This window comes from Lissotriton vulgaris, chromosome 2_2, assembly GCF_964263255.1.
Source record: "Lissotriton vulgaris chromosome 2_2, aLisVul1.2, whole genome shotgun sequence".
Taxonomy (NCBI): Eukaryota; Metazoa; Chordata; class Amphibia; order Caudata; family Salamandridae; genus Lissotriton; species Lissotriton vulgaris.
In genome coordinates, this window is record NC_141688.1 from 220,712,036 (window position 1) to 220,725,981 (window position 13,946).

Genomic DNA, 13,946 nt, shown 5'->3' on the forward strand with positions numbered 1-13,946 from the left:
AACTGCTACCAGAGAACAGAGGCCGATCCCCTGAGCACAGGTCGACTCAGGGGCATCGCAAGAGGCGGTGTACACCAGCTCGGTCTTCCTCTTCGACCTCATCCTAAAGGGATTACCCACCTACCCTGACGGATAGTCCTCCTTCTAGAGTGTCACCTATTGATGATGTGAACACCTTTCATGATGTTCTCACCAGAGGAGCTCAAAAGCTGGGCATCACCATGTCAGCTCCTCCGACCAACACTTCAATAATTTTCGAGACCTTTCATCAGAGGTCTGTGACTAGGCCATTGCTTCCTTTGGTCCCTGGTATCATCAAAGAAAAATCACAAAGGAGGATCAACAGGACTTCTCTGAGATCCTCCAGGAAGGTGTGCTGGTGGCCAGCCAGGTAATCAGCATTGCAGCAGATGGTGCATCTCTGGCATCTCACTCCTATGCACGTAGATCTTCCTGGTTGCGTCTCACAGCTTTAAAATCGGAGGCACAAAAGTGCATCCTGAATATTCCGAAGAAATGGCCAAATTGAAAGCCAAGTTGGACACCTTAAAGACTGTGGGCCTGGATAAGAAAAAGGAGTTTAAGCGACGATACAGGCCCTACAATCGGAAAAGTTACCAACAGAGGGTTCAAACCCCTCAATGGTCACAAAACAAGCCGACCAATCCCAGTACCAAGGCCGGCTTTCCTTGAGAGGAAGTGGACATCAATAGCAGTCCTCTTCCGCAACAAAAACTCCAGGGAAGCAATGAGTTTTTGCTTCCTATAGCACCGTTGCACACTCCAGTGGGAGGAAGTATCCCAAATTACGTTCAAGAGTGGTGGGACATAACCAAAGATCAGTGGGTGCTGAATACACTAAAAAAATGGGTACGCACTATGCTTTTCCACGTCCCCAAGAGCCATTCCTCCCGGTAAAATCTCATCTATATCTAGAACTCCTTGGTCAGGAAGTGTTGACCCTTAAATTATCAAAGATACCAAGGCTGGAGACCTGTGTATAGTATTTAACTATTTTTTAATCACAAATCCCCAATGCATCTTTTAAACAAGATTAAGAATAGCAGACATTCCCAATGAGGATGATCTTTGAGTGGACCGCTCGTGTGCAACTGTGTAATCATGGCCAGTGCTCAGGTCACATCCCAGGAATGTGCATACGTGATTATTATGAGGGCACAGGGGTTCTGGTTTTTCATTTTTTAGAGCTTCACATTTCTGTAATGTTCTCTGCACGTCATTGCGCACAAGTAAGGCAAATTTGGGGACCTTAGGGCAGGAAAGTTTAAAACTGCCTTTAATCTTCGGTCATAAATATGTTTGGAGGCTTATGGTGTTGGGATATTTCAAAAGGAATGATGGTATCATGTTGCCAGTTTTTAAAACCTACTTTTAAAGGCCTGCGGAAATTTATAGTAGCAGAGGTTGGGAGTAGGGTTGTTGCCTATGTTTGTGAAGTGTTTTACTCTGATTTTGTTAGCCTTACAGTGCTTAGTTACCTGCAGTCCCTTAGCATCTATAGGAAGGTCATCCTATCTTGAGTATCATAACATATAAGTACTATTACAGGGAAGTAACTTGTTTGACTTCAAAGATGAAGTCTTGTTTAAGTGAATAGAAACCTCTTGCAGTTCCTGAGAATTTGACATGTTTGAGTCCATGTCCGTATACTTATAGTCCCTTCTCTCATCAAGGTTATTAACTCGCTTCAGCAACAGCCACAAGCTACTTCTCCTTCGATTCCTGAAACTCTCACACTATGTCCGGTGGTCCAGCCAGATCCAGTAGTAAGAAAGCAACGAGTACAAGACCTTATGGCACAAATGCAGGGTCCTTATAACTTTATGCAGGTGGGTTTTTTGTTTAACTGCAATAAAAAATGTAACAATTGGTATCTGCCTGATATTGATGCAGGCCGTGTCCTTCTAATGTCCTTGCAGGATTCCATGTTGGAGTTTGAGAATCAGAACATTGACCCAGCTATTGTGTCTGCCCAACCAATGAACCCCTCACAAAGTATGGATTTAACACAGATGGTCTGCCCTCCAGGTAAGTACTCTAAGCCCTTAATGTGTGCCTTTCTGATATCAAATATGTACATACCTTGATATTTCTCTTGCTCACAGTGATCCATTGATGTTTGACTGTAGCGTGTGGGCAGTTTGATCTTCTATGATTAGAACTGATTAGACTTTTAACACAATGTTAACATTCACCCAATAAACCCAAGCTACCATCTAGTGGGTGTCAGTGGTTCATTTAGTCTATTTTAAGTCTAAGCCTGCCAGACAGCACCTCTATCTAATTGTGAAAGACTCACTGAGGACATGTCGAAAGCAGCAGCACCCATTTCTCTTGATTTTCTATTCGGTATTTTTGTTTTAGCTCTTCCTTCTGTTCTACGTAACTCTTGTGGGGCCTCTTTGCTGTTTTTCTGATTGGCTCATTGGATCCTCCCACAACTGTCTACTTTTCAGAAAAAAAGATTTGCATGCTTTTCACACATCTCCCGGCACATTTCATTTCATAACAATAAAACAGTCAATTTCCACATATTTGCCCTAAGAGCCACTCTCCCATGCACTTTAACTCCATGTTGCTCTCATTCACTTCCACCACGTTGCTATCTCACTATGAATCCCTACTCATGCTATTGGTTTCCCCACCCTTCTTCTCCCCAGCCTGGGCTTCTCTATTGCTCTCGCCTGCTCTTTGTGATTCTGTCCTGAGCTTTTTTCTTGTCTGGGCTGCAGTTCCTAGTCCTGTGGCCGAAATCTGTGTCTAGGAATGTACATCTGGGTCAGGCCCCTGGCTTCCCTCGAATAATGACCTGAAGTCTGTGGGGTATCAAATATGTCATATTGGCATAGTTAAATTGGGTGTATTTAGGTATCATCTTCCTGGAAACCCTCTTGGGTTATGCCAGGATCCTGCACCACTCTGAGTCTGTGAGCTCTTGCCCCAGTATTAACTCCCATCGACCTCAGAGTGCCTCTATTGGCTTCTGACCCATTCCCAATAATGACTTGAAAAACCGTTTCTCCAGATGCCATGGGGTGCCCATGGACACCAGCAGTTATAGCACTGTATGTCTCTCTGGTTCATTTCGGTCTCCCGACCATAAGTCCCAGAAGGTTTGCGCCAGTGCTTTGTATGTTAAAAATTGATCCAGGGTAAGTCATATTGGGTTACCAAGTCCAACAGGATCAGTGTGCCCAGCTAGTTAAGCACCAATCCAGCCTCCGTCCAGGCAGATAAAAACTGCCATTTGCCAACACGTTTCGTCCTTTACAAGACTTTTTCAAGAAGATATGAATAAGATTTTCATTATGTGGCCTGGAGTATTTTTGGTTCAAGCTATGCCGTCCTGTGCCCTATCAAACCCATAGGTGTCCAAAAAGATTTAATATTATAACGATGCTTGTCCAAACACATAAAGAAGTTGCAGCTCTGTCCTTCACAACATGTTCCAGTACTGTGGGGGTGAGCCTTTTCATGGGCCCACTGGTGTAGGGGTTCGCCCTTCTTTGTCCTGAAGTCCTTAGACTAACAAAATAGAGATTGGCATGGAAGCTGTAATATTAAAGAAGATACATTTATTAACCTACGTCAATACGGTACCCTCAGGCCACTGTATGAGGTAGTTCATGGAGTACAGAAACCATGGTGCTTATATACTGTGATAGTGGCAGTGTAAGCATGGAGGTTCAGAAAGAGGTGGTACAAGTGTACACACGAATAGCATTTCACATATAAGGGGACTGAAGTGCCGGCTGAGGTTGCGGAGGGCGCTAGGAGGTGCGGCCCAACTCTACTGCGAGCCCCGGATCCAGGCAGAAGAGCTTGGCGTTGTCATCAGAGCTGGTGACGCCAGACAAGGCCAACGGAGTGGCAGAGGTGATGCCACTAGTTGAGCCCAGCGGTATCAGGCCGGTTGCAGAGGGAGAGGGACCCGTGAAGCAGAGTGACGGTGCTAAGGCGTTCAGTACTTACTGGGAGAGATGGTGAGGAGGGGCAGGGTTGAAAAAGTCAAACAAGTAGAAATCACTACGGCGAGCCTAGTTGATGACGTCACACAACTCCAAGGAGATGTTCATGACCTACAAACTTTCTGCAAGATTGCTGAGCTCAAGTTGGATGATTATAAGGGGCGCCTGTGGCAGAACAACATACCCGTACAGGAGGTGCCAGAGAAGGCAGAAGGGCAAGCACCGGATCTATGTGGAGGACCTTATCCTGAATCATCTGCAGCCTAAAGGCCTCAGCAAATTCTTTGTCATTGAAAGGGCACACAGGGTCCCGGGAGGGCGTCCGAAGCCGGGGGCTCCCCCGCTCCCGATGTTAGCGAGAGTGTTTCCGGGACAGAGATGTGATCCTTCAGAACACCAGAACAGCTCCCCCACTTCCCTATCACAGCGCAGGGATCGCCGTTTCCCCAGACTTCACTCAAATGGTACAGAGGCAGAGAAGAACCTACCTGATGGTGAAAAAGCTCTGAGAGAGAAGGTTTAAATATGCAATGTTGTTCGCGGCGCGACTTCATCTGGAGGCTGAGGGACGAGCCTCCATATGAAGGAAACCGGAAGCGGCATCTGACTGGCTGGAGAGCCGAACAGACCGAAACTCTAACATTTCTTCTCTTCCAGGGGATCCTTATCAATAGTCATAAGCACATGAATATTCCCGCCCATGTGCGGGACCCCGGAAAACATATATCATATATATATGTAGCTCTACATATATGTATATATACATATATAAACACACAATGCAGCCCTCTCTGTAAGAGCTGAACAATACTGCAAAAGACTTCTTTGCACATAAACATTCCAATAAAAGCAGGGAGCAAAACCTTTGAAAACTGCTTTATTACACCGTAGGAAAGGTATTCCTGCAAGGAAAATAAAAGCTTTGTCAGCACACAGGCTGCATTGTAGTGAAAACCATAGAGTAGAAAGCTGAACATCTAACTCATATAGAAAGTAGCAGAAAACTGGCACTGCGCCTTTTAGGCAGCCATGACCCCTAGATCCCATCATGCCTCAGGGGTGACAGTTAGGTCAGTTTTTCTTTCCGGCTCCTGCTGACAAGACCCTGGTCTCTACAGCTCTTCTTTTTTCAGACTTTTAGTCAGAAATTACTTCACTTTTTGAGGTTAAACCTCTTTCCTTCGATATTTTTTCTGTGTTGAAGTATTTTTCAACTGTTTTTGAAGGGTGTTGGCATTATTTTCCAGTCAAAAATGCCTTCCCTTGTTGATGCTTGCCCCTCCTGTGGCAAAAAGAATGCAAAAACAGACTCCCATTCAGTCTGTATTTTGTTTGCCTTCAGATCATGATCCTCGCACCTGCCAGCATTGTCGTTTTCTGTCTAACAGAACTTTAAAAGACAGAGAGGATTCGCTTCTATGGCCTTGCTGAGAAAAGATCATCCTCTAGAGGCAGGTCACCGCTGAGGAAGAAGAGAACATCAGCGTCTGGCTCGGCGCTTCAAGACCCTTCTTACGCGACGAAAACTGCGACAAAAAGACCATAGGCGGCGGGCTCGCCGTCGAGAGAAGACCGGTCGGCATCGAAATTCACAGGTACGTCGAGACCTCCGCCGTCGTCAACCATGCGACGATCGGCGTCGAGGCAACAAACTCCGTTGGTGCGGGCTCACACAACGTCGAGAGATAGGTCTCCGTCGTCGCGGCATTCAACGTCGAGTCAGGCTCCGTCGTCGCCCAGTCACCGGCGATGGACATCGAAGCATGGAACTCCGTCGATGTCAACCAGGCGATTGTCGACGTAGAGTCAAGCTCCGCCATCGCAGGATGTTCAGCGACCGGCGTCGAGGCATACGTCTGAGTCGACGTTGTCCAAGAGGCGTTCAATGTCTAGGAAAGTACAGTTCGAGGCATATGGGCTGCAGATGGTACATTTATGAATAGATCGCCATCTGGTGTTTCGCTCGGATGATTGCACTTGTTTTTCTCTTGGAGAAGTCTTTTGTCGTCACAAGACTGGTGACTCCTCCTTTGGGTGCTAGTGCGCATGGGCATCGGCTTCCGCCATCGGGTTCGGATGAGAATCGAAGCGTTCCGGTTCGACTTCGAGAAAACTGATATTTCGGCACGTATTCCCGTTCCAATTCAACGGTATTGTTATCGAACGAGATTTCATTTCCATTCCGAAGCGTTTCGACTCCAACAATAAACATTTTCTTCTACGTCGACGAGACCGGGAGGCCTTTCTCGCCGTAGTCCAGCCCGGAGTCCATGGAAAGTACTCCATTTAAGAGATGTCCTACGTGTGGTGCTAAGTTCCCACACAAGGACCTACACGAGGTGTGCAACCTCTGCCTATCGCCTGAACACGAATCAAGGGACTGCGAAGCCTGCGCAGCATTTTACTCCAAGTCGACGATTAGAAACCGTCGAGCCCGAAGACACGAGGTTTCGAGAATGTAGTCGGAGGCAATCCCGGAGCTGTTTGAGGCCCAGCACATCGAAGAAGAAGAGGAACATGAAGACGAGTCGGGGTCGGAAGTGGACGTGTCTGATGTCGAAATCGACGCTCAACAAACCGTGAGTGACAACGTCCCCTTACCAAAAAACCAACCCCGTGTGGTACCGACCCCGCCTTCGAGACGGTCAGACTACCGAAGAAAGTTTCCGACGCCCCGCCTTAGGGCCCGACAACGAAACAGAAACCGAAACTCTCGGCCTCCCACCATATCGGATCCGAGAAACGGTCGACATCGACACCGAAGCTCCATACAAAGGAAAGCTCGGCATCGAAACATTCCATTTCGAAACCGAAACCTGCTTTGACGTCGAAGACTTACTCGACACCGAAAAAATCGGAATCGAGCAAATTCTCGGTGCCGAAAACACAGAACATTGACGGTCAGAAGCAAAGGCACCTTTCGGAACCAAGAACTTCGGTACCGACACAGGAGCAGCAGACAGATCCAAAACAAATACTTTATCGATCCGCAAAGTGGTGACAAAATCACCGAAAAAGAGGAAGAATGAACAGTTAGATGACAACTTAGAAGAGAACAATGGGGACAAATACAAATCCTCCCTTTTCTCCTCGACCTAGAGACACACCCTCTTCTCCTATTCCTCACACTATGCCAGATATTCCTCCGCCTTCTATACCAAGACCATCTACACCTCAGATGTAGACATTGATACAGGGGAGGGAGAACCTCATGGGGATGACTACACTATCCCAGATGAAGAAGACCCATGGGAGAATTATGATCCAGACTCAGATGATAACGACCCAGAATTATACCCCTCAAAACCTTCACCACCTGATAATACAGGTTTTGTACAGCTGATTAATAGGGCAGCAAAATACCATAAGGTAGATTTACATACAAAACCTCAAATAGAGGATTTCCTTTTAGAAACGCTATCTGCTGCAGAAAAAACATCAGGAACACTACCTATGCTAAAGGGTCTTCTCAATCACACAGCAGACATATTCAAAGACCCTGTGAGGGCTAGGTTATTAAACCCAAGAATTGATAAAAAATATAAGGCAGCCCCAAAGGACCCAATATTTATCAAGGGACAGGTACCTCTGGACTCGCTTGTAGTCACAAACGCTCGTAAAGGAGCTAACTCATTATCTACAGGAGAAGCTCCTCCTTCTAATTAGAAGTCCAAGCTAATAGATGCATCTGACAGCATGGCTCCTGCGGACCTACAGTATAGACCCCTAAATCTTCCTGCAGACAGCATGGACATTCTAAAGGAATCAAAGAGGCCTGTCACCCGAGCATCATACTCAATGAAGTGGAAGAGGTTTTATCTGTGGTGTGCTCAAAAGGGTTGGAGCCCAACTACTGGTCAAGAGGAGGTCCTACTACCGTCCTTACTCTATTTGGCCAAGTCGGGTTTAAGGTACTCTTCTATAAAGGTACATTTGACAGTTATTACGGCTTATCGCAGGTCTCCTAACCAACCTTCATTTTTTCAGCTTCAGGTGGTTAAGGATTTCCAACAGGGGCTAAAGAAGGTTTACTCTCCTGTGAGACCTCCATCTCCACCTTGGAAGCTGAATTTGGTATTGTTCAAGCTCATGGGCCAGCCGTTTGAGCCCATCCATAAAGTTTCTCTGCAACACCGGTCTTGGAAAGTGGTGTTCCTGGTGGCAATCACCTCTGCACGCAGAGTTAGTCATCTAAAGAGCACTATACAGTGTTCCACCATAATTGAGTGGTTATGCGAACCCGCCCTTCTTTTCTACCTAAAGTAGTGTCGGAGTTCCATGTAAATCAGTCCATCTCTTTGCCCTCTTTTTTTTCAAACCCAACGACTCCAGCGGAGAGAGCTCTGCATTCGCTGGATTTAAAGAGTTCTCAAATTTTACTTAGAAGCCACAAAATCTGTGAGAAAATCTGACCAGTTGTTTGGAAGCTATGATTCGGTCAGAACGGATTTTGTGCTTCCAAACGGACCATCGCTAGATGGATAGTCTTGTGTATAAAGTTATCTTACCAATTGGCAAATAAACCTTTGCTAGGGGCAAAGCGGCAACAGTGGCTTTTTTGCATAATGTACAAATGGCCGAGATTTGCAAAGCAGCAACTTGGAAATCGGTCCACACATTTACCAGGCATTACTGTTTGGATTCAGACTCCAGAGCAGATGCCCAAGTGGGCCAGGTCTCCTTCGGAATCTGTTTAAGTGTTAAAAGCTCAGTCAGCTTGCCTAAAGGAGAGTTGTTTTTTCTGATGTTTTTTCCAAGACCACCCTCAGAGGCACCCTCATCTACAGACCCCCAGGACCACGCACACAACTCATGAGCCCACACGCCCTTACCTCCCCAGACTACATCCTCCTAGGAGAACTCAATTTCCACCTGGAGAACAACAATGACAGCAGCACCGCCATCCTGCTGGACAACCTCGCCAACCTCGGACTCAAGCAACTGGTGAACACCCCCACCCACTACGCCGGCCACACGCTTGACCCAGTCTTCTCCTCCAGCAAGTACATCACCTTCAGCCACTCCACTGGTCTACACTGGACAGACCACAGCTGCATCCACTTCAACTACAGGAGAACCACAGCCCACAACCACCCGCAACAGGTTCCCCGCAGAAGCTGGAGCAAGATCACCGCCGACCAGCTCACCACCTCCCTCAGCCAGAACCCTCCCACCAACACGACGGACCCCAACGAAGCAGCCCGCAACCTCACACAGTGGCTCACGAACTGCGCCAACGACATCGCACCACTGAAGAACCCTCCCAGCAGACCCGGCAGCAAGAAAGCCTCTTGGTTCACCGACGACCTCAAACTCCAAGAAAACCTGCCGCACGCTCGAAAGCCTAGCGCGACGACCAGACATCAGAAAACATGACAGCCCTCTAGAACGCCACCCGCAACTACCAACAGCTGATCCGTACCACTAAAAGGACCACATTCAAAGAACGACTGGACAACAACCCCCACAACAGTAAGGAACTCTTCAGCATCGGTAAAGAGCTCTCCTACCCCAGCGCCTGCAACAACGATATCACACCCCCGCAAAACCTCTGCAACTCACTTGCTTCGTTCTTCCACCGCAAGATAGCCGACGTACACAACAGCTTCGGCGCCCAGACCACGCACCCAGCAACCGAACCAACGCCCCCCACCACCACCCTCTACACCTGGACCTCGGTTAGCACCGAAGAGACCACCCGCACGATGAACACCATCCACTCCGGCTCCCCAACCGACCCCTGCCCACACCACATCAACATAGCCAACTCCATCATCGCACCCCAACTCCGGGACATCATCAACAGCTCCTTCGCATCCGCCACCTTCCCGGAGAGCTGGAAACACGCCGAGATCAGCGCCCTCCTGAAGAAACCCACTGCGGACCCCACGGACCTCAAGAACTTCCGCCCCATCTCGCTCCTCCCTTTCCCGGCCAAAGTCATCGAGAAGACGGTCAACAAACAACTCTCCGCCTTCCTCGAGACAAACGGATCCCTCGACCCATCGCAGTCCGGTTTCAGAGCAAACCACAGCACAGAGGCCGCCCTCATCGCAGCTACCGAAGACATCAGGTCGAGCTTGACAATGGGGAAACTCCTGGACCTCTCAGCAGCCTCCGACACCGTATGCCACCGCACCCTAATTCAGCGCCTCAGCAACACCGGAATCCAAGGAAAGGCCTTGGAGTGGATCATCTCGTCCCTCACCGGAAGAACCCAGAGAGTACGCCTCCTCCCGTTCTGGTCCGCGGCCACCGAAGTCTTCTGCGGCGTCCCACAAGGATCCACGCTCAGCCCCGCCCTCTTCAACATCTACATGAGCCCCCTCGCAGCCTTCGCACGCCAACACAACCTTAACATCATCTCCTACGCTGACGACACCCAGCTGATCCTCTCCCTCACCAACGACCCCACCACCGCCAGATACAGCCTCCAGGAAGGAATGCAAGACGTCGCGGAATGGATGAAGCTCAGCCGTCTGAAACTGAACTCGGACAAGACGGAAGTCCGCATTCTGGGACCATCCCCCTCCGCCTGGGAAGACTCCTGGTTGCCCCCCGCCCTGGGCACCGCCCCAAGCCAACGGACCATGCACGCAACCTGGGCGTTTCATTCTGGACTCCTCCCTCACGATGACCAAGCAAGTCAACACTGTCTCGTCATCCTGTTTCAACACCCTGCGCATGCTCCGAAAGATCTTCCGATGGATCCCCACCGGCACCAGGAAGACGGTCACCCAGGGCCTCGTCACCAGCCGACTGGACTACGGGAACACCCTCTACGCTGGAACCACAGCCAAACTCCAGAAAAGACGCCAGCGCATACAGAAAGCCTCAGCACGACTCATCCTGGACATCCCCCGCCACAGCCACATCTCTCCCCATCGGAGAGACCTGCACTGGCTCCCCGTCAGCAAGAGGATCACGTTCAGACTCCTCACCCACGCACACAGGGCTATCCATGACATGGGCCCCAAATACCTCAACAACCGCCTCACATTCTACGCACCCACCCGCCAGCTACGCTCTGTCAGCCTCGCCCTCGCCACCATCTCACGCATTCGCAGAACCACCACCGGAGGAAGATGCTTCTCCTACCTGGCGGCCAAGACATGGAACTCCCTCCCCACCCTCCGACGGCAGACCCAGGACCATCTCTCCTTCAGGAAACTGCTCAAGATCTGGCTCTTCGAGCAGTAGCGGTCCCCCCCACCCCTCCCCCCCCCCCCCCCCATCCCCCCTCCTCCCCGCCCCTTGAGACCCTACGGGTGAGTAGTGCGCTTCACAAATTCGTTTGATTGATTGTTGTCTGCATAGTTTCCAGTCTACTTGCCCGCCGGATGAGGGGTTGGCTTGCTATTCTATTTTTGTGCTTATGACTATTGATGAGGATCCCCTGGAAGAGAAGGATTAGTTACTTACCTGTAATCCTAGTTCTCTTCCAGGGGTATCCTGATCATAAGCAACCCACCTGCCTCCCCGGGCAAGTAGTTATGTGAAATATATGTATGATTTTTAAAGAACTGGTCTGTGGTTATCTGCAAAGAACAACTGACTTAACTGTCACCCCCTGAGGCATGATGGGATCTAGGGGTCATGGCTGCCGTAAAGGCACAGTGCCAGTTTTCACTTTCTATGAGTTAGCTGTTCAGCTTTCTACTCTATGGTTTTGTTATGTTATGTTATTTGTTAAGGCCGTACTTTTAAGCGCACTGCTACCCCAAGGGGTGTCCCGGCGCTTTGGCAAACAGACCTGAAACCTAAAAACACAGAGGCAGCAGCACTACAGTCACAGTGAGTACGCGGAAAAGAGCATGGTCTTCAGCTCTTTCCTGAAAGCTAGGAGACTCTTAGCTTTGCGGAGGGAGAGAGGGAGCTCGTTCCAAAGGCGAGCTGCCACAATTTTTTCACTACAATGCAGCCTATATGTGCTGACAATGCTTTAATTTTCCTTGCAGGATTACCTTTTCTACTGTGTAATACAGCAGTTTTGAAAGGTTTTTCTTTCTCCCTGCTTTTATTTGAATGTTTATGTACAAAGAAGTCTTTTGTAGCATTGTTCAGCTCTTACAGAGAGGACTGCATTGTGTGTTTATATATGTGTATATACATATATGTAGAGCTACATATATATGATATGTTTTCCGGGGTCCCGCACATGGCCGGGAATATTTGTGCTTATGACTTTGATGAGGATACCCCTGGAAGAGAACTAGGATTACAGGTAAGTAACTAATCCTTACAGTGGCGACTAATTAGACGCCCAGCCAAGGTCCTAGGATGAAGATGGGGCCTCTTCTGACCATAATGAGTTCGCATATATGTTGGGACAGCTACCAGGGACCTATCATTGCCCTAATCTGATGTGAGTCTTTGCCCAGTTACTTACTTTTAGATCAGTGGGACACAACTCTTTTTGGGAAATACGTCGCAGCGATTGGAGAGGTGGACAGAGGGACGGAGTATTGAGATATATATATATATATATATATATATAGATATATAGATATATAGATATATAGTTAGTCAAGGTTACTAGTTAACCGAAACGCGTCATGCCTGGAATACCATTTCGTGAGAGCAAATAAACTTCCCAAAGAAAATTCATCTGCTACTTTGGGGTCCTTCTTTCTGTTTGGTGTGGAATCGCCGTGGAAAACAGAAGTTGCTACGATATATATATGTTCCACATGGCCGGACGATCGGGGCATATGTATAGCAGTTATAGGTGTATGGGAAGGGCACACCATAACACATGTCAGTCTACATACCACCTGGCCTGCAGGCTACCACATTTAAAGATCTGGGCACTATCTTACTTTCGCTACCAGAAGGTTTGTCAGTGCATGGGGGCAACTATAACTTCGTGGTCTCCGGCACATTGGACCGCCACCCCCACGTGAGATAGGGTATCTTTGCATTGGTTGCCGGACTTTCTTGAGGCTCTGCAGCTAGCTGATGGGTGGAGAACATACAACCCAGAAAAAATCCAACATACTTTACACTCCAGGGCTCACCATAGCCTTTCCCACATAGACCATATCCTAGTCCCGGCCTCACAAGTTGCTCACAACCACGAAATCAAACACTTAGGCCGGGGCATCTCTGACAATTTCCCGGTGTGGGTGCACATAGTCCTTAGCCAAGCAAGGGTGGGGTGAATTGCCCCCATTAAACTGTGGTACTTGCGGGATCCGGTAATCTATAAAGACCTTATCAAAGCCATGAATAACTACTTTCAGGAGAACGAGGGGACGGTGGACTCTTCCCAGACTCCATGGGAAGCCTTTAAGTCAGTTATCCGGGGCCAGGCCCTGTCTCTAATACCGGGATTGAAGAAAGACAGACTGAGAGCTCTTGGTAGCTGAGGCAGAGATCTACCGGTTGGAAAGGGAATTGGAAACTGAGATTACACCAGAGACACTCCACTCGCTACACCTCAACAAGACGACTATAAGGCACTGGTAACTGACAGGTCTAAAAGTCTGGGGTGGGAGAATATACGACCTGGGAGACAAGGCGGGGAAACTAATAGCTTGTCTCGACAAAATCGGAGTGGGCATGCAGACTGGTTCTGGAACTCAGGGGTGCGGATAATATTTCCATAACAGACCTACAGGATATCGCAAACCGGTTTGCCAGCTACTTTAGTGCGTTGTATACTGCCGTGGCACCCTATACTGAGGATAACTCTCGCGCATTATTGCGAGACATAGAACTCCCCACACTTTCTGAAGACCACTATAACTTTTTGAAAAGTGCCTTGACAACCGACAAAATAGTTCAGGCAATTAGATTGTTAAACTCCGGGAAGGGCCTTGGTCCCAATGGCATTCCCATCGAGCTAAACCGACTCTGGCCTGACAAATTAGCCCCATATTTAAAAGCCATGTTCTACGAAAGCAAGGAGCGGGGGAAATTACCAATGGACGGAAGGGTGGCTAATCTAGCTACCAT

The 13,946-nt window shown here is 48.5% G+C and overlaps 1 protein-coding gene across 6 annotated transcripts in view; it reads left to right on the forward strand.

Annotated features, from left to right (window-relative positions):
• Positions 1 to 13,946, forward strand: part of CAPRIN1 (cell cycle associated protein 1) — a 497,978-nt gene that overhangs the window by 266,468 nt on the left and 217,564 nt on the right. For all 6 annotated transcript variants that reach the window (XM_086959577.1, XM_086959579.1, XM_086959581.1 and 3 more), the window contains exons 10-11: positions 1,695 to 1,850; positions 1,941 to 2,049. In XM_086959577.1, the coding sequence (XP_086815703.1) occupies positions 1,695 to 1,850; positions 1,941 to 2,049 (265 nt within the window). The remainder of the gene's footprint in view (positions 1 to 1,694; positions 1,851 to 1,940; positions 2,050 to 13,946) is intronic.